General features: G+C 52.0%; 1 protein-coding gene across 4 annotated transcripts in view; it reads right to left on the reverse strand.

Annotated features, from left to right (window-relative positions):
• Window positions 1-2,392: 2,392 nt before the first annotated feature.
• ACAD9 (acyl-CoA dehydrogenase family member 9) overlaps window positions 2,393-22,611 on the reverse strand; it is a 64,370-nt gene continuing 44,151 nt past the window's right edge. For 2 of the 4 annotated variants that reach the window (XM_027093678.1, XM_027093681.1), the window contains exons 7-18: window positions 22,184-22,358; window positions 21,568-21,641; window positions 9,788-9,863; window positions 8,288-8,358; window positions 7,916-8,035; window positions 7,205-7,333; window positions 5,430-5,509; window positions 4,737-4,863; window positions 4,467-4,544; window positions 3,834-3,962; window positions 3,153-3,225; window positions 2,393-2,791 (exon numbers count right to left, since the gene is read on the reverse strand). In XM_027093678.1, the coding sequence (XP_026949479.1) occupies window positions 2,691-2,791; window positions 3,153-3,225; window positions 3,834-3,962; window positions 4,467-4,544; window positions 4,737-4,863; window positions 5,430-5,509; window positions 7,205-7,333; window positions 7,916-8,035; window positions 8,288-8,358; window positions 9,788-9,863; window positions 21,568-21,641; window positions 22,184-22,358 (1,233 nt within the window). In that variant the 3' untranslated portion in view covers window positions 2,393-2,690. The other 2 variants (XM_027093679.1, XM_027093680.1) reach the window with 2 other exon arrangements.

Consider the following 22,611-nt stretch of genomic DNA (forward strand, 5'->3'; position numbering starts at 1 on the left):
ACACAGTGTTCATGCTGTGTTCATGTGTGTCTAGTGTTCAGTCCTAGGTATAACTGATATCATATGCTATTCGTCTTCCTCTGACTCACTTCACTTATTGTATGATTATCCCAGGTCCATGCATGGTGCTGCCAATAGCATTATTTTATTGTTGTTTATGGCTGAGTAATAGTCCATTGTATATATGTACCATATTGTCTGTATCCAGTCGTCTGTCGGTGGACATTTTGGTTGTTTCTGTGTCCTGGCTGTTGGAACTGTAACTGTGGGGCGCCTGGTTCATTTCCAATTATGGGTTTCTCCAGATACACGCCCAGGAGTGCTCCTGGGGCTGGGCTCCTTTTACTTTTGTTAGGAGCTTCGATACTGTCCTTTATGGTGGCTTTTGCCAATGTACATTCCCACGAAAATATAGGAGGGTTCAGCTTTTTCGCTCCTCGAGGGACGTGGCCCTCACTGGGCTGCTGCCTGGCTCTGGTAACCAGCATGCACCCCGCACGGCCAGGAGCCAGCATCCTGCCCCCAAGACTGGCAGCCGGTCAGCCCCACCGAGGTCCGCTGTCAGCCCATCTAGCCACGTCTGCTCGCATTTCCAGGAGCCGAGGAGACTCACGCACTCCCAGAGCTACCTGTCAGCCACAGTGGAGCCTCAGGATTCAGATGAGAAGAGAAAAGCTGAGAGGAAGTCCCGTGACGCCTGGCTCACACCCAACGGGTTCCAAGTGACCGGTCTTCACAGCACGGGCAGGACACATCACCTGGGGCTGCCACCCCTTGGCGCCGTCACAGAGGTGGGTGGCGGGAGTGGGTCTCCGGTGGGCGTCCGCAGGGGCCTCCCCCTGACCTGCTGCCCCCCAACGTAGGAGTGGAGGGAGAAAGCGCTGTTTGCTAAAATACTGGAGTCAGTGCTGCACCGCGAGAGCAGGGGCTGGGACCGGCACCCCCAGGACTTGGATCTGTACACACAGCCGCCACCGGCCCCTCCCGCGCCAAAGCCCGGGACAGGTAACTGTGGGCGGCACCTGTTCTGTTTTAGCAGCCACACTCCTGGGCTGGGAAATCAGGATTCGGCGGGGGGCTGGCTTCAGAGCGCAGGCTGGCCGGAACTTCTGGTTCCAGCTGGATTCACTTGCTGTGTGATGGGGGGGGGCGGGGCAGGTCCCGCCACCGCTCTGGGCTTGGTTTCTATGAAAGGGAGGCCTTGGAAGGTAGGGCTAAGGGCTTTCAGGCTTCACACTGTGTTACCCATGACCAGCCTCGGCAGGCTCTGGGTGCTGCTGGGCCCTTCCGGCTCCCAGACACAGCTGGTTGTCACCCGTGGGGGCGGGCGGGGGCCTGGCCACACCACCCCTCCAAGTTTTCTTCATCCCCCGTTTGTGCAGAGGGACCAGAAATCATTTATAGGTAGAGAACCAAACCTGTGAATTAACAGAACCAGAATCTTCAGGGAGAAAGAGCGGTGAGTTGATCTGGCCACAGACCCCTTGCCCAGAAAGAGACCCCTTGCCCAGAAAGCTAGACTGGATAAACGGTGGAGTGCTTTCCTTCCCTGACTCCTAAGGGCTGCTGGTAACAGCTCCGTGAAACCGGAGGACATGCTGACAAGCTGCTGAAACTGGTCTACTCCCCTCCTCTGGGCTGTGCCACCTCCCTTCAGTAGAGGCCCCAGGCTCTGGGGCCGCAGGCAGGGTCCCAGGCTCAGGGTCACTGCTGTGGTCCAGTGCAGGGACAGCAGGCTCGCTGCTCCGGCCCTTCCCAGCCCCAGGGCGCACACCTGAAGACACATGGGTGAGAACAGCTCCCCGCAGACTGCTGTCCTGGCACCAGGTGAGAAGCCATGACCTCTCCATCTACGCCAGCAAAGAAGCTGCGGTGTCATCGGGAAGATGAGCTGTCAGAACGCCGGCAGCAGGCCTAGCCCCGCAGGTGGATGACGGCTCCTCCTCCCAGGACCAAAGCCTGGCCGCCTCAAGGCAAGGCCTGTGATGGGCAAAGCACTGGGAACCGCCCGAGCAGGAAGCCTGCCAGGTGAGCACACCAGGGCAGGTGTGTAGAGGCCCGTCTGTGCCGCCGGAAGATGCTGCTCGTCCTTGTCAAGTGGCAGAGAAGCACCAGCTAGGAGCAGCACCTGCTGTCAGGCAGCAGCAACATCACCTGCGCAGGACCAAACCCGCAGAGCACCGTGGCCCGGGCACCTGCCCCTCTGCTCCTGGAGCCCTCTTCTCACACATGAGGACAAAGGGCCCTGGAAGCCACCACCACAGGGGGGAGCTCAGGGTCAAGAGGTTGTGAGGCTGGCTCTGAGGAAACAGGTGACCAGTGCAGCAAACACTAGAAGGGGAAACACAAACTGTCCTTCCTTTGGCTCCTAGCTTAAAGAATGACACATACGCGGTTTTCAAGCTGTTTCTTGGAGAACGTGTGGTCTGGCAGAAATGGCCACCCTGCTGAGACGCGGCCCTACCACCCCAGGCCAGCTTCCACCCCGAAGCCTCCCGGTGAGGCGAGTCTCAGCAGCTCCGCGCTCTCCCCGTGTCGGCTCAGAGCCCGGGATCGTGTCAGACAATAGTGCCCACGGGGGCCTGGAGAAGGCCCGTCAGAGAACTTGGTCAGCTTGTAATAAAGCAAGTTCTCTACCTTCTGGAAGGCGTGTGTCAGGCGGACAGCAGCAGGGATGCCGTCCCCCTGCTTCAGGATGTCCAGTCCAGAGGGTGGGCACAGACGTAGGCTCGCTTCTCTAGGACCTGCTGGGACACTTTCTTGATCAGTTCATCGAGATTTTCCGGAGAATCTGGGAGGGAAAGAGGAAGAGTAGGTGATCTTTGGAAAAAAATGTTCCAGCAGTTCCTGTTATCACGAAGTCAGCCCTCCGGTGTGAAGGAGCCCTGAAGGTGGCAGCCCCGTCCCCAGGAAGTGATTGTGGGCTGCCCCCTGGCGACCCCACCTGCTGGAGAAGCCATTTCGTCATCCCCACTGCAGGTGGTGACAGCCGCGTCAGCACGGTGGGTGTGGGGTGCCAGTGCTCAGAGTTGCGTGGAGTCCCGCGCTCCTCCCTCCGCAGGTCAGCTGGGTACAGGGGTCCCCCCAAGAGGCTCTCACCTGGCATCAGGTCCCACCCCCCCACTCTCCCCCAACCTGAGCCGCCCACTTACACTTGTCCAGCTGAGACAGAGCGAAGAGATTCTGGTAGTAAGCTTCCGTGCAGAAGATGTTGGCCAACAGAACCTGCCAGAACCAAAGTCCGAGAGGATGACTGCTGAGGACCCTGGGATCGCTGGGCCTTAGCGCCGCCCGGCCTGGAGCCTGACCTCTGAGCTTCAAAGAACTCGGTCAGCCAAAGCGGGCAGCTTGACCAGAGTCAGGTGGCCTGGCTCAGAAGCCATGGCAGCCGTGAGCCAAACCAGCTCTGTCCCCAGGGCAAGTGACTCAATCCCCGCAGGCACGGTGCACATCAAGACTGCGGGCGTGCACACAGCAGGTGCTCAGACCGCACCCACCCTGCTGGCACATGGGGTGAGGGCGCTGGGTTTCGGATTCCACACTCACTCCCCCTCCCCGCCCCCAGGCAGGAAGGTGAAGGGCAGTGGCCCTGTGTCCTGAACAGCACAGACCCGCCCATGGGAGCTGAGAGCACCAGCTATGGCCACGGACACAACTTGGCAACCCCACCCATTTCTGGGTCAGCTGGCGTGGACCCCGTGCTCACCCTGACCCCCAGGACACAGCCCTGGACGCGCCCAGCCCCTCCCTTCCCCACTACCCAGCCTCATTAAAGTGCAGCAGGAGGACCCCTGCAGGGAGGCTGCCTGTGCAGGTGGGAGGGGCGGGCCCACCTCATGGTCGTGGTTCTGAAGCCCCACGCGGATAGAGCGGCTGGCCCGCGACAGCACGGCTGTCATCCCGTACAGGTTGATGAGGATGTTGGCCACTCGCTTCAAGACCAACTGCTCCTCCACGATGGTCTGGGAACAGAGGGCAGGGTGGAGACTGGCCACCCGGACACGACTCCAACACACTCTTCCAGGCCCACCTTTGCTCATCTCTCAGCCTCTCTCTACACCCTGGGGGAGCAGGGCTAACACTGCCTTCCCTTCGGGTTTTCCCTTAGCTCTGTCCAGATCTGGGCAGGAGTCAAGACAAGATCATGTCCCAGAAGCCGGGCTGAGACCACCGGCCAGTGCTTATTACCACCTTTGGATGCAAGAAACACAGATCAGGTCCTAAGAGTAAGGTCCAGGTGGGGCTGCCCCTCCCGGCTCCAGGGAGCCTCTGGTCACCTAGAAGGTGCCCACCCAGCAAGGGCTCCCCCCACGCTCCCCAGCTAGCTGAGTGGTCCCCAGGGCAGGCAGCCACAGCCAGCCCTGCTTCCCCAGCCCTCCAAGGTGACCAAGATTTCTAGGCCTGGTCCCCACGCTTGGCAAAATGTCATCTCACAAATGCTGGCCCGCTTCGCTGCCCCCAGGTACCTTGCCAAAGCGAAGCAGCAGGGTCTCCACCGTGCGGCTGAAGTAGTGCACGTTCTGCTCGAGCTTGTGGGCACTGTCCTGGGGGGCCGGGGGGAGGATTCCGCTCAGCACCGCCCTCCCGTGGTGCCCAGGCCCTGCTGCCAGGCTTGGCTGTTCTCCATCGTGACAGGGTGGAGAAGGCACCTGGTGACCCTCGGACTGCCTGGTCCTCCCCGGTGCCCCCGCCACGCCCCCTCTGGGAAGGGGATACCCCTGGCTGGACCCACTCACCTCCATGCTGGGGTGCACGGCTCCGAGCTTCCCTGTCAGCCCAAGGTCCACAGTTCGGCCCAGGGAGTCCCGAACCCTCCGGCTGACAGTCTCCATGATGGTGGTCACATTGCCCTGTTTAAGCTGCCTGCAGAGAACCCAGGCTCTGTAAGCAGAGGCCCTGCAGCCGGCTCCTGCTGCCCAGCAACACGGCCCCGCCTCCATGCCAGCAGCTCTAGGAAACCTGGGCAAAAGCTCCCTGACTATGCAAAGCCAGAGGGGCCAACCCAGGACCTGGACAGTTCGTCAGGGAGCAGCCGTCTCCTGTACAGCCCGAGGGGACACCCGGGTCACACCTGCTTCCAGGTTATTCTCTCCCCGAGAGCCTGAGAAGTCCTCTGGGCCAGCCATGCCTGGGCGCCGGCAGGGACTACTCACTGTCCTGGCCCCAGGGTGGGGGCAGGAGAGGAAACCAGTCCTGTGTTGGCCTTGGAGCTGGCGCCTCTCCTTGCCCCGGTTCTAGACGGGAGCTGCAGGGGAGGAGGGCAGGGCCCTGGCGGCTTCCCTCCCTCCAGCCAGCCTGTGAGCCAACTGACCCCTGCCAGGCTGCACGCCTGGTCTACGGATGAGGCAGCACCCTTCTCTGGCTGCCCCGGGACAGGCCTCTGCTGGGCAGGGTGGACCCGAGGGGCAGACGGTGGACGCGGTACCTACTTGACCCTTGCAGTCAGGATGCGGCCGGCATGCTGCAAGCCTGTCAGGGCGATGTACATCCGGAGAATCTCGTTGGTTCCCTGTGGCCAACATTATCCAGGTCAAAGGCTGCCCACGTCAGGGCAGCCCTAGCAGTGCCGCGTGTGTGACTGGCTAGGCCCTGCTGCATCCCGCTCACTCTTCAGAAGCAGCTGGGAGCAGGGCTGTGACCGGGGGCCAGGGCAGCACGTGGGCTACTGCTTCCGCGGGACAAGTTGGGGCTGACCAGATGGCGGCGGCCTCCCTCTGGGACCTACCCCATCCCATGACCAACTGTGCATGAGTCATTCCTTTTTCCAAGCTTCCGATTTTACTTCTTTTAAGCAGAGAAACAGCCCCCTTAAAAGAAGTGAAGGGTACTAGTACCCAGGACACAAGTCCTTAGTGGACCCACTACTGGCTCAGTCCAGGCCTGGCTCCTCGGGAAGCAGCTGGCTGCACCACAGTGCCAGGTGCCAACACCCCGGGGGCTACCTCTTCCCTGCTGCCACCCCTGGGCACCCCCCCAACCGTGAGCCACGTGACCTCGGGGACGCAGACCAGGGGGCTCGTGCCTGTCGTGCACAGTGGTGCTGAGAGTCAGAGAGGCGGGGCTGGACTGGGGCACACCGCCAGGCCGCGCCACGGACGGAGACTCCGTGGGAGCAGAAGTGGCAGCAGGGAGAACTCCAGGCTGACCCGGGCCCGTCCCGGGTGGTCTTGGCTTCACGCTGAGGGCCCTGCACCCCTCAGAGCCCCTGAACCCGTGCTGACCACCCCACCAGCCACAGAGGACCGCACTCACCCGGGCCAAGGGGAGGGGCCTTGGGAGAGGCAGGCCTGGGGCAGCAGGGTCGTGAGGTGGGACCTGTCCCTGGGGCCTCGGGCTGGCCGCACCCTGTCCACTAAGGGAGAGGACACAGGGGACACTAGCAGCCAATGCGGTCTTTCCCCTGGAAGGGGAGCCCCCCAGGCGCCCAGCCTCGCACTGGTCCCAGGGTCTGCCTCTGCACACCTGTGTCCAGCCTGAAATCCTGGCCGGCCTCCCTCCACAGCCGCTGGCCGCACCGCTGCCACCTACGCCCTGGGCAGGCTTGGGGCATTTCCAGGGTCGTGAATGCAAGCAAGCCATTCTCTGCTCCAAACTTTGTTACTGCTTCCCGGCCCTCACAGTACGATCCAAATAGGCTTCCATGGCTGGCAGTATCTCTGGCCTTCCTGCCCAGTCCCTCTGCCCTGCCCACCCTGCCCCACCAATACCCCAGCCCCGCCGAGCAGGACCGGCCGCTGCTCCGTTTACCTGGTACCAGCAGGTACGGTCCCGTCAGGACCTGGCACACTCCACTCCCCTGCCCTCTCTGCCCCCAAGGCCAAGTGCGCTCCTTCCTGAGACCCCAGCCCCTCACCACACTGGTGTTCTGGAGTCGTCCTCTCTCAGCCAGGCTGCACGACCAGACCAGTAGCGCCCCAAAGGCGACTCTGGGGTCCCAATGCCCTTTCCTCCCTGCTCCCAGCCTGTGAACTCCCAACATCAGAGGCGCCGGGGAATGCCCTTGGGGTGACCCTGCCAGCTGCCTCATCACCTGGAATGGGCACTGGAGGCTGCACCCCGGCCTCCCAGGCGGACACCTGCGGGCGGTCGAGTGAGAGGACGCGCCAGCCGGCCTGGGCTCTGCGGCCTGGCGCCAGGACCACGAGGCTCTGGGGTCCACAGCAGAGCGGGGCGGGGCCGAGAGCCTGGCGGGCGGCGCACTCACCTCGAAGATGAGCAGGATGCGGCTGTCGCGCAGGATGCGCTCGTACGGGTAGTCCCTCATGTAGCCTGAGCCCCCGAGGACCTGGAGCGCCTCGCTCACACACTGCCAGGCGGCCTCGGAGCTGAACACCTGCCGTGGACCCGGGGCGAGGTCAGCATGGGGCCGTCAGCCCCAAAGCCCCTTCAGGAGGAGGACCCTCTGCCTCGGGGCCAGGTGGCTGCGGACGGGGTGGGAGCTCCACGCGGAGGACTGGGCTTTGGGATGAGATGACCCAGGTAGGAGCCCTGACTGTCACGTCTCACTGGTGGCCAAAAACTGACCCCCCTCCCCAAAACAAGACAGAAGCACAGGGAACTCTGTGCTGTTTGCCTCCACCAGCTATTTCATGAAAGGAAGTTTTGATACCAAAATGCAGGAAGACCACAGACTCAGGACAGCACAGTCCTTCCCAAGGAAGCCCAGCTGCTTTGTTAGGAAGACAGGAAGTTACAATACACAGTGTGTATCCTCTTCTTTTGCTGTCATCACCAGCAGCTTGCTGGGAGACACTGGCCTCTCGTAAGCTGGACGCTGTCCTCTGCTGCTGCTCCTACGCTACTCTGCTCTCCCCGGCTGCATCCCAGGGGTGCCTGGCACGGTGGGTACCTCGTAAATACCTAAGCAGAGACAAACTAAGGAGGAAGACGGCAGGCACGCTGTGCGTGGGGTTACCTTCACCATGGCAGCCTCGATGGAGCAGTCAGGGAAGCCCGGCTGGTCCAGCATCCCCGCGGTGAGGTAGGCCATACTTTCCATCACGTAAGCCTTCTGAGCCATCAGGGCAAACTTCTCCTGGAGCGTTCAGAAAAATACACAATCAAGAAAGAATCTGCCTGTACTGAGACCCAAACCTGCCGAGCAGCAGAGAAGGCAATTCAGACCAGGCCCAGTACCCAAGAGCACCAAGGCCCGGCACTCGTAAAAGGGGCCACGTGCTCATCTTCTCCCCGAATCACCGCCTAGGAGTCGGCAGTACAGAGCCCCAAGCACACTTTCAATGCCCACGAGGTAGAGTCAGCCCGTGCGGTGCTTGACCCTCCATACCTGAATCAAGCCAAACTCGCTGAGGTTCCTGTTGAACTGTTTCCTCGTGCAGGCGTACTCAGCGGTCATCTCTGAAGAGGAGCAGAGTTATCAAAGAACAATTTTCCGGCTGTCTTAAAACGATTTCCTCAGTCTATCGTCACCACCCTTCAAACACTCAGGCAGGATCTACGAGGAGCGGGTCTGCTGAGACCGACACCCTGAAAATGAGAGTCCTGCCTTCCAACATCTCCAGGTTCAGGAGTGACTGTCCCCTCTGAGTGGCACCCAGGGTGGAGGCAGAGCAGGATCAGGAGCCAGTCAGACACGTCTGGACCCAACTCTCGCTCTTAGCAGCCGAGCCTGGGCCACGTGGTCTCCCTGCCCTCATCAACACTATTGACCTCAGAGAGACAGCAAAGGCCACGGGACGCCCTGCACAGAGAAGCAGGCTCACACCCGGCACATGTGTCCATCTGGCAGCAGGAGGGTGGCCTGTGGCTTCCGCGCCAGCCCTGCAGGCGCGCACGTGCCCACAGCGGACCCCCTCCCTGCAGCCAGCACTCTCCCAACACTCCCCACGGACATTCACGCGTAACCCACTCTCACAGTGGGCTCGCACGGTAGACACCCAGGGTGGACAGGCTCCCACATTCCCCCATTTCTGGGCCTTGCGATCTCAGGGGCTCTACATTCTCTGGGGACAGACTGACCACGAGAGTGAAGCCCTTGCATTGAGTTTTCCAGACAAGGAAGCACAGTCCAGATGGGCTCAGGGCCTTGGGGGAAGCTTAGCAGAGGGAGACAAGCCCTGAGCTCGCAGTCTGATCGGGGAGTGTGGTCTCGGGCAAATCACTCCCCTGCTCTGAGCGTCCGTCCCTTTGTCTATAAACGAACTCTGCCCTGAACTCTGAGCAGCTTCCTGAGCACCCAGTGGGGAGCTGGCCCCGGGTACGCCCGCACCACAGCCAGGGCCCTGCGTGTCCCTGTGGTCCCTCGCACAAAGCAAAGATGGCAGTGACGTTCCGTGCCCCCCAAAACCCCTATCAGGCTGTTTTAACTTCACTGGCAAAGGGAAGTCTAGGGTTCAGTGCCCATAAAAGAGGAAAGGGACAATCCAAAGGCTGAGGGACCAGGGTCCCCAAGCTGACCCCGCGGCTCACCCACTGTGCAGAGTCATCCACAGACAACCAGTGCTCAGGCTTTTCGGTGTCCAGCCCACATTCAGGTGTTCACTCAGCAGGCAGAGCAGCCACCCCTCTCTACCTCCACCAGAAGGTCCCCCGCCTCCCCCATCCTGTGCGTGTTGAAACCTCAACACTAGCCCTTCAGGGGCAGCCTCAGTGCACCCTTCAGTCTAACTTGAAGCCCTGATCCTAGACTTGGACAGGACTGGCTGTCAGCGGCCTGGCTCAGCGCTGGCCCGCCCGCCCAGGGACGTGGCAGAGCCCCTGGGCCGGAGCAGGCAGGGGCACCAGGGGCAAGTCTGCCGCAAAGGGCTGCTGTCCCTGACTTACGTACCGATCAGTTTCTTGAGCATCCCAGCCACGGCACTGCCCATGCTGAACCGCCCGCTGTTGAGGATGTTCATGGCCACCTGCAGAGAGAGGAGGGCTCAGTGCGGGTCCAGCTGGGAAAGCTGAGGGCCCCAGAGGGCTGAAGGGGACAGACCGCAACAGTGCTCATCTGCTCTTACCAAAAGCTTTCCTGAAGACAACAGGCAGCATCCAGATGGAGTTAACCATCCTGCCAACCCTCCCCGGGCCGGGAGAGAACAGTCCCAACGCCTCAGAACCAGGCAATCTGTCACTGAGATGCTCTCACAAACATCCCTGAAGGCACCCCCCACCCCAAAAAAAGAAATGGGACACCCTTATTCTAAAGGAAGTGGCCACTTCCCTCAGCCTCAGGGGAAGAGAGCAGAAACTAAGACGGGCTGGGTACCCACTGCCAACTCCTCACTTTCCCAGCAACGCTTCAGCGTCAGGGTCCTCCTTTCACAGATGAAGAGCCAGAGGTTCCAAGTGGTGAGCCAGTCACAGACAGAGCACGCAGCTGCCTGACATGCACGCCCGTGCACCCTGCACTGAGCCAGTCCCTTTCACAGACGTGACGCGCTCCTCCCCCCGCAGTGCCTACAGTAGTGACCCTAGCTAAGGAGTTTTGTGAGCCTCACGCCCCTCTTCCAACCCCAACTTTCTCCCTAAAGCCGACGGCAAGCACACACACTGCTTCCCAAGTACCAGACTACCCGGGTTTGGGGAGGCACCCCCTTACAGACCTAGGGACCTAGAGACCATAGCCACCCTGGCAGCAGGGGAGGAGGGGCATCCCAGGCACACGGTGGATGTGTGGCCACCAGCACAGGCTCCTAGAGGACGCTGTCACCTGCCCACCTCTGCTCAAGCCTGTGAGGCCCAAGGAGGAGGCGTCAAGGCAGGGCTGGGGCCTGGGGGCAGCAGGCAGCCTGGGGCTCAGCTTCACACGTGGCACTGCTTGTACTGACTGCTCGCCTGCGTGACTGGGATTAACCAAACGTGCCTCTGAATTTGAATTTATGACTACTTGCTAAATAACCTGAATGGAGACTCTCAAAACAGATCCTGTGGGGCTGGGGAGACTGGAAACACCTGCTCCAGCCACTGGGCAGGCAGCACTGGTCCTGACAGGCGAGTCCGAGGCGGGTGGGCAACTCGGTGGGCACGGCCAGAAGCTGGGGCTCGGCGAGGTCACAGTGCAGTGTGACCTGTTGTGCCTCTGCTCGGGCCTGTGACCTGTAATGTCAGACTCCCTGTGTCTCAGGACATGGAGGGGGGACGAGGAGGGGGACACCGGTCCTGCTTGACCTGCCAGGACTGCAAGCAGGAACTGAACCCCCACCCTTGGTCCCTTCTCCCAGACTGGTTCTTAAAGGCCGCCTCACAGCTGCATGAACAAACTTACGTCACAGCCCCTTCGTGGTTGATTCTCAGCTTCACTTACCACAAGAACAAGAGGAGGAGAGGACTGGACACCAGGCCCCAGTCCCCAGGAGGATGGAAGGCCTGGCCAGCTCAGCCTTACCTGAAAGGGCTCGTGAGCCTAGGCGTTCCCTCCCACCCAGGCCTGATCCTGCTGCGTGGTCACCTTCCTACCGCAGAGCAGTCCCCTCCCACAACTACACTCCAGGTACGAGACACGGCCGTCCCCGCAGCCCCCGTCGCTGACTGCCTCTGCGCCCCGATGAACTTCCTACTTGACCGCACGCGGCATCGGCACTCCCCGGGCCTGTGGTCATCCTACCCGCCATCGCTGGGATCACCCTAGCGTGTCGCGCTTTTCAGTGCTGAGGCTGACTGGCCGGCAATCCCACTCATCACAAGATAGGGCTTTAGAAATCTGTTTTTCTTTTGCATACTAAAACCATCACTTCTCACCTAACACAATGGAAAAAAATTTTTTACTGCAGAGTTGGAAAGGACTGGGGAAAGACCTTACACACAGTCCAACCGTCCAGCAGGCAACATGGCAACATGGACCAAGAACTTAAAAATGACCACGTCCTCTGACCCAGAAACTTGACTGGTATTTAAACTCAGGAGGTGATGAGAGAAGTGTGCAAGTTATGTATAAGGATACATGCCATGCAGTGCAGTCCCGAGTGGGGAAGAAGGGAAACTGCGCTAAATGCTCGATCCTGGAGACGCAGGGACAGTGAATGTGGCGTCACCACATGAGGAAATGCTGTGTGGTTCTGAACCTCAGCAAATCAAACTCCCTAGCATGAAAAGACTATGAGGGCTTGCTGATAAGGGAAAAATACCAGCTATCACCTCTTACACACACACACACACACACACACACACACACACACACACACACACACACGCAGAAATATTTCAGTGATGTAAGCTATTTAAAAAGATCTAGAAAGACAAGCACCAAAAGTGTGAACAGTGGAGACAGCAGAAGCAAGAACAACTGCAATCCTGCAGCCTGTGGAACAAAAACCACATTCACAGAAAGACAGACAAGATGAAAAGGCACAGGGCTATGTACCAGATGAAGGAACAAGGTAAAACCCCAGAAAAACAACTAAATGAAGTGGAGATAGGCAACCTTCCAGAAAAAGACTGCAGAATAATGATAGTGAAGATGATTCAGTACCTCGGAAAGAGAATGGAGGCAAAGATCGAGAAGATATAAGAAACGTTTAACGAAGATCTAGAAGAATTAAAGAACAAACAGAGATGAACAATACAATAACTGAAATGAAATATACACTAGAAGGAATCAATAGCAGAATAACTGAGGCAGAAGAACGGATAAGCGACCTGGAAGACAGAATGGTGGAATTGACTGCTGCGGAACAGAATAAAAAAAAAGGATGAAAAGAAACGAAGACAGCCTAAGAGACCTCTGGGACAACATTAAACGCAACAACATTCACATTCTAGGGGTCCCAGAAGAAGAAGAGAGGGAGAAAGGACCCGAGAAAATATTTGAAGACATTATAGTCGAAAACTTCCCTAACATGGGAAAGGAAATAGGCACCCAAGTCCAGGAAGCTCAGAGAGTCGCATACAAGATAAACCCAAGGAGAAACATGCCGAGACACATAGTAATCAAATTGGCAAAAATTAAAGACAAAGAAAGATTATTGAAAGCAGCAAGGGAAAAATGACAAATAACATACAAGGGAACTCCCATAAGGTTAACAGCTGATTTCTCAGCAGAAACTGTACAAGCCAGAAGGGAGTGGGCATGACATATTTAAAGTGATGAAAGGGAAGAACCTACAACAAGATTACTCTACCCAGCAAGGATCTCATTCAGATTCGAGGGAGAAATCTAAAGCTTTACAGACAAGCAAAGCTCAGAGAATTCAGCACCACCAAACCAACTCTACAACAAATGCTAAAGGAACTTCTCTAAGTGGGAAACACAAGAGAAGAAAAGGACCTACAAAAACAAACCCAGGGCTTCCCTGGTGCCGCAGTGGTTAAGAATCCGCCTGCCAATGTGGGGGACACGGGTTCGTGCCCCGGTCCAGGAGGATCACATGCCGCGGAGCAGTTAGGCCCGTGAGCCACAATTACTGAGCCTGTGCATCTGAAGCCTGCGCTCCACAATGGGAGAGGCCGCGACAGTGAGAGGCCCACGCACCGTGATAAAAAAAAAACCCAAAAAACCATAACAATTAAAAAATGGTAATGGGAACATATATATCAATAATTACCTTAAACGTGAATGGATTAAATGCTCCAACCAAAAGACACAGGCTCGCTGAATGGATACAAAAACAAGACCCATATATATGCTGTCTACAAGAGACCCACTTCAGACCTAGGGACACATACAGACTGAAAGTGAGGGGATGGAAAAGGATATTCCATGCAAATGGAAATCAAAAGAAAGCTGGAGTAGCAATACTTGTCTCAGATAAAATAGACTTTAGAATAAAGAACGTTAGAAGAGAAAAGGAAGGACACTATATAATGATCAAGGGATCAATCCAAGAAGAAGATATAACAGTTGTAAATATATACGCACCCAACATAGGAGCACCTCAATACATAAGGCAACTGCTAACAACTATAAAAGAGGAAACTGACAGTAACACAATAGTGGGGGACTTTAACACCTCACTTACACCAGTGGACAGATCATCCAGACAGAAAATACGGAAACACAAGCTTTAAGTGACACAACAGACCAGAGAGATTTAATTGATATTTATAGGACATTCCATTCAAAAACGGCAGATTACACTTTCTTCTCAAGTGCACACAGAACATTCTCCAGGATAGATCACATCTTGGGTCACAAATCAAGCCTCAGTAAATTTAAGAAAATTGAAATCATATCAAGCATGTTCTCTGACCACAACGCTATGACATTAGAAATAAATTACACGGAGAAAAACGTAAAACACACAAACACGTGGAGGCTAAACAATATGTTACCAAATAACCAAGAGATCACTGAAGAAATCAAAGAGGAAATCAAAAAATACCTAGAGGGCTTCCCTGGTGTCACAGTGGTTGAGAGTCTGCCTGCCGACGCAGGGGGACACGGGTTCGTGCCCTGGTCCGGGAAGATCCCACATGCCGCGGAGCGGTTGGGCCCGTGAGCCATGGCCGCTGAGCCTGCGTGGCCGGAGCCTGTGCTCCGCAGCAGGAGAGGCCACAACAGTGAGAGGCCTGCGTACCACAAAAAAAAAAAAAAAAAAAAAACCTAGAGACAAATGACAATGAAAACACGACAATCCAAAACCTATGGGATGCAGCAAAAGCAGTTCTAAGAAGGAAGTTTATAGCAATAAAATCCTACCTCAAGAAACAACAAACATCTCAAATAAACAATCTAACCTTACACCTAAAGGAACTAGACAAAGAAGAACAAACAAAACCCAAAGTTAGTAGAAGGAAAGAAATCATCAAGATCAGAGCAGAAATAAATGAAATAGAAACAAAGAAAACAATTGGAAAGATTAATAAAAGTAACAGCTGGTTCTTTGAGAAGATAAACAAAACTGATAAACCTTTAGCCACACTCATCAAGAAAAAGAGGGAGAGGACTCAAATCAATAAAATGAGAAATGAAAAAGGAGAAGTTACAACAGACACTGCAGAAATACAAAGCAACCTAAGAGCCTACTACAAGCAACTCTATGCCAATAAAATGGACAACCTGGAAGAAATGGACAAATTCTTAGAAAGGTATAACCTTCCAAGACTGAACCAGGAAGAAATAGAAAATATGAACAGACCAATCACAAGTAATGAAATTGAAACTGTGATTAAAAATCTTCCAACAAACAAAAATCCAGAACCAGATGGCATCAGAGGTGAATTCTATCAAACATTTAGACAAGAGCTAACACCCAACCTTCTGAAACTCTTCAGAAATTTTCAGGGGAAGGAACACTGCCGAACTCATTCTATGAGGCCACCCTGATACCAAAACCAGACAAAGATACTACAAAAAAAGAAAAGAACAGTTCAGTATCACTGATGAATACAGATGCAAAAATCCTCAACAAAATACTAGCAAACAGAATCCAACAACACATTAAAAGGATCATACAACATGATCAAGTGGGATTTATCCCAGGCATGGAAGGATTCTTCAATATAGGCAAATCAATCAATGTGATACACCATATTAACAAACTGAAAAAGAAAAACCATACGATCATATCTCAATAGATGCAGAAAAAGCTTTTGACAAAATCCAACACCCATTTCTGATAAAAACTCTCCAGAAAGTGGGCATAGAGGGAACCTACATCAACATAATAAAGGCCATATACAATAAACCCACAGCAAACATCATTCTCCATGGTGAAAAACTGAAAGCATTTCCTCTAAGATCAGGAACAAGACAAGGATGTCCACTCTCACCACTATTATTCAACATAGCTTTGGAAGTCCTAGCCATGGCAATCAGACAAGAAAAAGAAATAAAAGGAATACAAATTGGAAAAGAAGAAGTAAAACTGTCACTGTTTGCAGATGACATGATACTATACATACAGAATCCTAAAGATGCCACCAGAAAACTACTAGAGCTAATCAATGAATTTGGTAAAGTTGCACGATACAAAATTGATGCACAGAAATCTCTTGCATTCCTATACACTAATGATGAAAAATCTAAAAGAGAAATTGAGGAACACTCCCATTTACCATTGCAACAAAAAGAATAAAATACCTAGGAATAAACCTACCTACAGAGAGAAAAGACCTGTATGCAGAAAACTATAAGACACTGATGAAAGAAATTAAAGATGATACAAACAGAGAGATATACAGTGTTCTTGGATTGGAAGAATCAATATTGTGAAAATGACTATACTACTCAAAGCAATCTACAGATTCAATGCAATCCCTATCAAATTACCAATGGCATTTTTTACAGAACTAGAACAAAAAAAACTCTTAAAATTTGTATGGAGACACAAAAGACCCTGAATAGCTGAAGCAGTCTTGAGGGAAAAAAATGGAGCTGGAAGAATCAGACTCCCTGACTTCAGACTATACTACAAAGCAACAGTAATCAAGACAGTATGGTACTGGCACAAAAACAGAAATATAGATCAATGGAACAGGACAGAAAACCCAGAGATAAACCCACACACCTATCGTCAACTAATCTATGACAAAGGAGGCAAGGATATACAATGGAGAAAAGACAGTCTCTTCAACAAGTGGTGCTGGGAAAACTAGACAGCTACATATAAAAGAATGAAATTAGAACACTCCCTAATACCATACACAAAAATAAACTCAAAATGGATTAGAGACCTAAATGTAAGACCAGACACTATAAAACTCTTAGAGGAAAACACAGGAAGAACACTCTGACATAAATCACAGCAATATCTTTTTTGATCAACCTCCTAGAGTAATGGAAATAAAAACAAAAACAAATGGGACCTAATGAAAATTCAAAGCTTTTGCAAAGCAAAGCAAACTACAAACAAGACGAAAAGACAACCCTCAGAATGGGAGAAAATATTTGCAAACGAATCAACGGACAAAGGATTAATCTCCAAAATATATAAACAGCTCATTCAGCTCAATATTAAAAAAAACAACCCAATCCAAAAGTGGGCAGAAGACCTAAATAGACATTTCTCTGAAGGAGAGATACAGATGGCCAAGAAACATATGAAAAGCTGCTCAACATCACTAATTATTAGAGAAATGCAAATCAAAACTACAATGAGGTATCACCTCACACTAGTTAGAATGGGCATCTTCAGAAAATCTACAAACAACAAATGCTGGAGAGAGTGTGGAGAAAAGGGAACCCTCTTGCACTGTTGGTGGGAATGTAAATTGATATAGCCACTATGGAGAACAGTATGGAGGTTCCTTAAAAAACTAAATATAGAATTATCATATGATCCAGCAATCCCACTACTGGGCATATACCCAGAGAAAACCATAATTCAAAAAGACACATGCACCCCAATATTCATTGCAGCACTATTTACAATAGCCAGGTCATGGAAGCAACCTAAATGCCCGTCGACAGACGAATGGATAAAGAAGATGTGGTACATATATACAATGGAATATTACTCAGCCATAAAAAGGAATGAAACTGGGTCATTTGTAGAGATGTGGACGGATCTAGAGACTGTCATACAGAATGAAGTAAGTCAGAAAGAGAAAAGAAATATCGTGTATTAACGCATATATATGGAACCTAGAAAAATGGTACAGATGAACTGGTTTGCAGGACAGTAACTGAGACACAGATGTAGAGAACAAACGTAAAGACACCAGGGGCAGCGCCAGGGGGTGGGGGTGGGGGTGTGATGAACTGGGAGATTGGGATTGACATGTATACTAATATATACTACTAAAAAGGGTAACTAATAAGAACCTGGTGTATAAAAAAAATAAAATTCAAAAACATAAAATAATAATAAAATAGGTAAACAAAAAAGTGTGAACAGTGGATGGCAACTCCCCAGGGACGGGCTTCAGGGGACTCACGTGTTCCCTCATCTGTGTGTGACATCTGCACACAGACGCCCATTGTGTGCCCTCCACCTCCCCTACCCTCTGCTCCACACTTCCCAGGCAGCAGTGGCTGGAGCCCTGGCTGACGGTCCTTGGGTGATTCTTGTAATGCTCAGGAGGCCAGGGAGGTCCTGCTTTGATCCCTGTTCACAGCCAAGGTGGGGCAGCTTCCCACTGTGAAGACACTTACCCAGGCCACCCAGTAAATTAGGGCAGAGCAGCAATATAAAGACAAATAGCCCAATTTAAAGACGGGCAGAGATTTGGAAAAATGTTTCTTCAAAGGAGATAAACAGCCCATGGAAACAACCTTAATGTCCACTGACAGATGAATGGATAAAGAAGATGTGGTACATATATACAATGGAATATTACTCAGCTATAAAAAAGAATGAAATAATGCCATTTGCAGCAACATGGGTGCAACTAGAGATTATCATAAAGTAAGTCAGAAAGACGTATTATCTGAAGTAAGTCAGAAAGAGAAAGACAAATACCATCTGATATCACTTATATGTGTAATGTAAAATATGGCACAAATAAACGTATCTACAAAACGGAAACAGACTCACAGACATAGAGAACAGACTTGTGGTTGCCAAGGGGGAGAGGGGAGATGGAGAAAAGGATTGGGAGTGTGGGACTAGCAAATGTAAACTATTATATACAGAATGGATAAATAACAAGGTCTTACTGTATAGCACAGGGAACTATATTCAGTATCCTGTGACAAACCATAATGAAAAAGAGTATTAAAAAAAAAGAATGTCTGTATGTGTATAACAGTTACTTTGCTGTACAGCAGACAATGGCACAACACTGTAAATTAACTATACTTCAATAAAATATTGGGTTGGCCAAAAACTGACTTCAGTTTTTAAGTAATAATAAAAGACACATTCTTCATTTTCATCAAGAGCTTTATTGAACAACATATTCACAGTTTTGTTCCACTACCTCCACCATTTTTCAGGCAACTTCATAATTCCATCTTCACAAAACTTTTTATCTTTTTGAGCAAAGAATTGTTCCAGGTACCTTTTACAGTATTCCAGGGAATTGAAATTTTTCCCATTAAGAGAATTTTGTAAAGACCAAAATAAATGGAAATCTGAAGCCTGGTGAATATGGTGGATGAATCAGAACTTCCCAGCCAAGCTGTAACAGTTTTTGCCCGGTCATCAAAGAAACATGTGGTCTTCCATTATTCTGATGGAAGATCATACATTTTCTGTTGATTAATTCCGGATGCTTTTCTTCAAGTGCTGCTTTCAGTTGGTCTCACTGGGAACAGTACTTGTTGGATTTAAGCATTTGGTTTTCCAGAAGGAGCTCATAATAGAGGACTCCCTTCCAATCCCACCAATATATACAACATCACCTTCTTTGGATGAAGACCAGCCTTTGGTGTGGTTGGTGGTGGTCCATTTTGCTTGCCCCACAATCTCTTCCATTCCACATTATTGTACAGTATCCACTTTTCATTGCCGGTCACAATTTGTTTTGAAAATGGAATGTTTCATTACATTCCAGTAGAGAATCCATGTGGAAATATGGCCAAGAAGGTTTTTTTCACTTAACTTATATGGACCCCAAACATCAAAGTGATTAAGATAACCAAGCTGGTGCCAATGATTTTCAACATTTGATCTGGATATTTTGAGTATGTCGGCTATCTCTCTCATGGTATAACGTTGATTGTTCTCAATTAATGTCTCGATTGATATCTATCAACTTCAACTGGTCTACCCGACTGTGGAGCATCGTCCAGCAAGAAATCTCCAGCACAAACTTCACAAAACACTTTTGACATGTTTGATCGGTCACAGCACCTTCTCCATACACTGCACAAATATTTTTTTGCGTTTCAGTTGCGTTTCTACCTTTCCTGAAATAATGAAGCATAATATGCCCAAAATGTTGCTTTTTTTTCTTCCACCTTCAATATTAAAATGGCTACACAAAAATTCACCAATTTTGATAAGTTTTTTTAAAAAATGCATGTTGATATGACAGCTGTCAAAATACGATCTAGCAAAATTGTTTCGAATGAAATTAAAGACAACTAAATGCTACTAGAGCCATCTTATGGAAAACATCGAACGAACTTTTTGGCCAACCCAATAAAATAAAATAAACAAAGGGGATAAATAGCCAATAAGCACATAAAAAGATGCTCAACACGACTAATCATCAGGGAAATGCAAATCAAACCACAACGAGATACACTTCACGCCCACGAGGATGGCTGTAATTTTAAAAATGGACGATCACACATATTGGCAAGGATGTGGAGCAACTGGAACCCTAAGGCACTGCTGCTGCGAATGTGAGACAGTGCAGCTGTTGTGGAAGAGTTTGGCGGTTCCCCAAAAAGCTAAACATAGAGTCACCATTTGACCCTCCATTTCTTCCAGGTGTGCGCCCAACAGAATGGAAAACAACATTCACACAAAAACGTGCATGACTGTTCACAGCAGCATTATTCAAATGGCCAAAAATTGAAACAACCCAAATGTCCATCAGCTGATGACAGATGGACAAAACATGGTCCATGCACATGATGGAACGTTACTCAGCTATAAGAAGGAGTGACAGCTGCTAGACTTGGATAAACCTTGAAAACCTTATGCAGCGTGAAAGAAGCCATACAGGAAGGACCACACATGGATTCCATCTAAATGAAACATTCAAAATAGGCAGATGGGGCTTCCCTGGTGGTGCAGTGGTTGAGAGTCTGCCTGCCCATGCAGGGGACACGGGTTCGTGCCCCGGTCTGGGAAGATCCCACATGCCACAGAGTGGCTGGGCCCGTGAGCCACGTCTGCTGAGCCTGCGCGTCCGGAGCCTGTGCTTCGCAACAGGAGAGCCCACAACAGTGAGAGGCCCGTGTACCGCAAAAAAAGAAAAAAAAAAAATCGCCCGTCAGTGCAGAGGACACAGGTTCAAGCCCTGGTCCAGGAAGATCCCACATGCTGTGGAGCAACGAAGCCTATGCGCCACAATTACTGAACCTGTGCTCTAGAGCCCACGAGCCACAACTACTGAACCCACGTGCCACAACTACTGAAACCCGCATGCCTAGAGCCTGTGCTCCACAACGAGAAGCCACCGCAATGAGAAGCCCTCGCACCACAACGAAGAGTAGCCCCCGCTCACCGCAACTAGAGAAAGCCCGCACACAGCAACAAAGACGCAATGCAGCCAAAAACAAAAATAAAATACATTTATAAACAAACAAACAAAACAGGCAGATCCACAGAAGCAGAAAGTGAAACAGCGACGGCCGAGCTCTGGGAGAGGGAAATGAGAAAGTATGGGGTGTCTTGCTGGGGTGATGGCAATGTTCTAGAATTAGACCATGGAGATGGTTGCACAAGCACAGTGAATATACTAAAAACCAACAAAGCATTCATTTGAAAATGGTAAATTTTGTCATGTGAATTACCTGTTATTAAATATATTCTTACTCTAAGAAAAAAAAATCAGGGTAAGCACTGAGGACCCAGGGCTGTGCGTCCTGAGCTTTGCAGGGCCACTGGGCTGCTCTCTCCACTGGCTGGGGGAGGACTCTACCCCTACGTGAGGGAGGGTGAGACTGAGCGCTGCTGCACCCCTGCCTCCCAAGGCTGACTTCTCTCCGCTCTGCTGACCTCCATGCAGAGAGCCATGCATGGCCGCCCGGCCAGCCCAGCCCAGTGCACTGCCAGCAGGGAGGTGACGGGAAGCTGGGCCAACGCACACGAGACTGCAACAAAGGTCAGCACACGCAGGGCAACGCACCTTAAAGCCGCCTCCAACTTCTCCGAGGACGTTTTCCACGGGCACCCTGGTGTTCTCAAAGTGGACCTCGCAGGCTGGAACACATGACATCCAGGACCTCAGCTGAGGGGGACGAAGCGCTCTACCCCCGACCCCCACTCGAGGGACGCGGTTCATTTACTCACTCGCTCATTCATTCAGACCCTCCACAGTCCGAGCTAAGGGACCCAAGAGGCTGAGCCTCGTGAGGACCACAGGGCAGCTCCAGGTGGGCCGAGGGCCACTTACAGGATACCAGCCTCGAGTGAGCTGAGTGCCGACTGGGCTTAGGTGGGGAGGAGGGAGAAGGGAGGAAGGAGGAGTCCCAGGCTGGAAAGATGGGGGTCTGCTGTACTGCAACACTGACCCAGGACCCCCAGCACCACCTCCCTCCAAGGCTGAGCGCCACAAGGTGGCGACGACCTCACCTTGAAGTCATCATTGCCCGATGTGTGGAGAGATTTTGCCAAATGCTCAGGTGGAAACAAAACTACTTAAGTCTCATGTTATCTTGATGTTTGATACCTTTTTATCAAGATAAAATCTCACCTTGTCTCTTTCTCTCTCATACACACACATGCATGCACGTGCCACTCACTGTTGGAGCCTCGGATGCCTAACTTATCCTCAGGTTTCCCGCTGGTGATTCCACCAAAGTCTCTCTCTACTATGAACGCTGTGACCTTGTCCTTTACTGAGCCATTGGAATCAACAACCTCTGTCTTTGCAAACACAGTAAAAACACTGGCTAGTCCTCCATTGGTGATCCAGACCTGAGGAAAGAAAGCAAAAGGGCTCCAGAGAAAACCAAACTACTACAAACTGGCCACCCTCAGCACCAGCTGCCCATCACAGCTCAGGCCAGAACGGGCTCAACCCAGCATCCCCAGGGCATGGATTTCCCCAGCAGACACAGGTGGCCCTGCACGTGTGTCACGTAGCTCTGGCTCAGCATGAAACAGCTGGGGGTGGGAGGGAGGCAGAAAGGAGTGAGGGAAAGCGGGAGGGGGAGGGGAGGGGGAGAAG

The sequence above is a fragment of the Aethalodelphis obliquidens genome, unplaced genomic scaffold, assembly GCF_003676395.1.
Source record: "Aethalodelphis obliquidens isolate GAN/ISIS:26980383/991018 unplaced genomic scaffold, ASM367639v1 scaffold86, whole genome shotgun sequence".
NCBI lineage: Eukaryota > Metazoa > Chordata > Mammalia > Artiodactyla > Delphinidae > Aethalodelphis > Aethalodelphis obliquidens.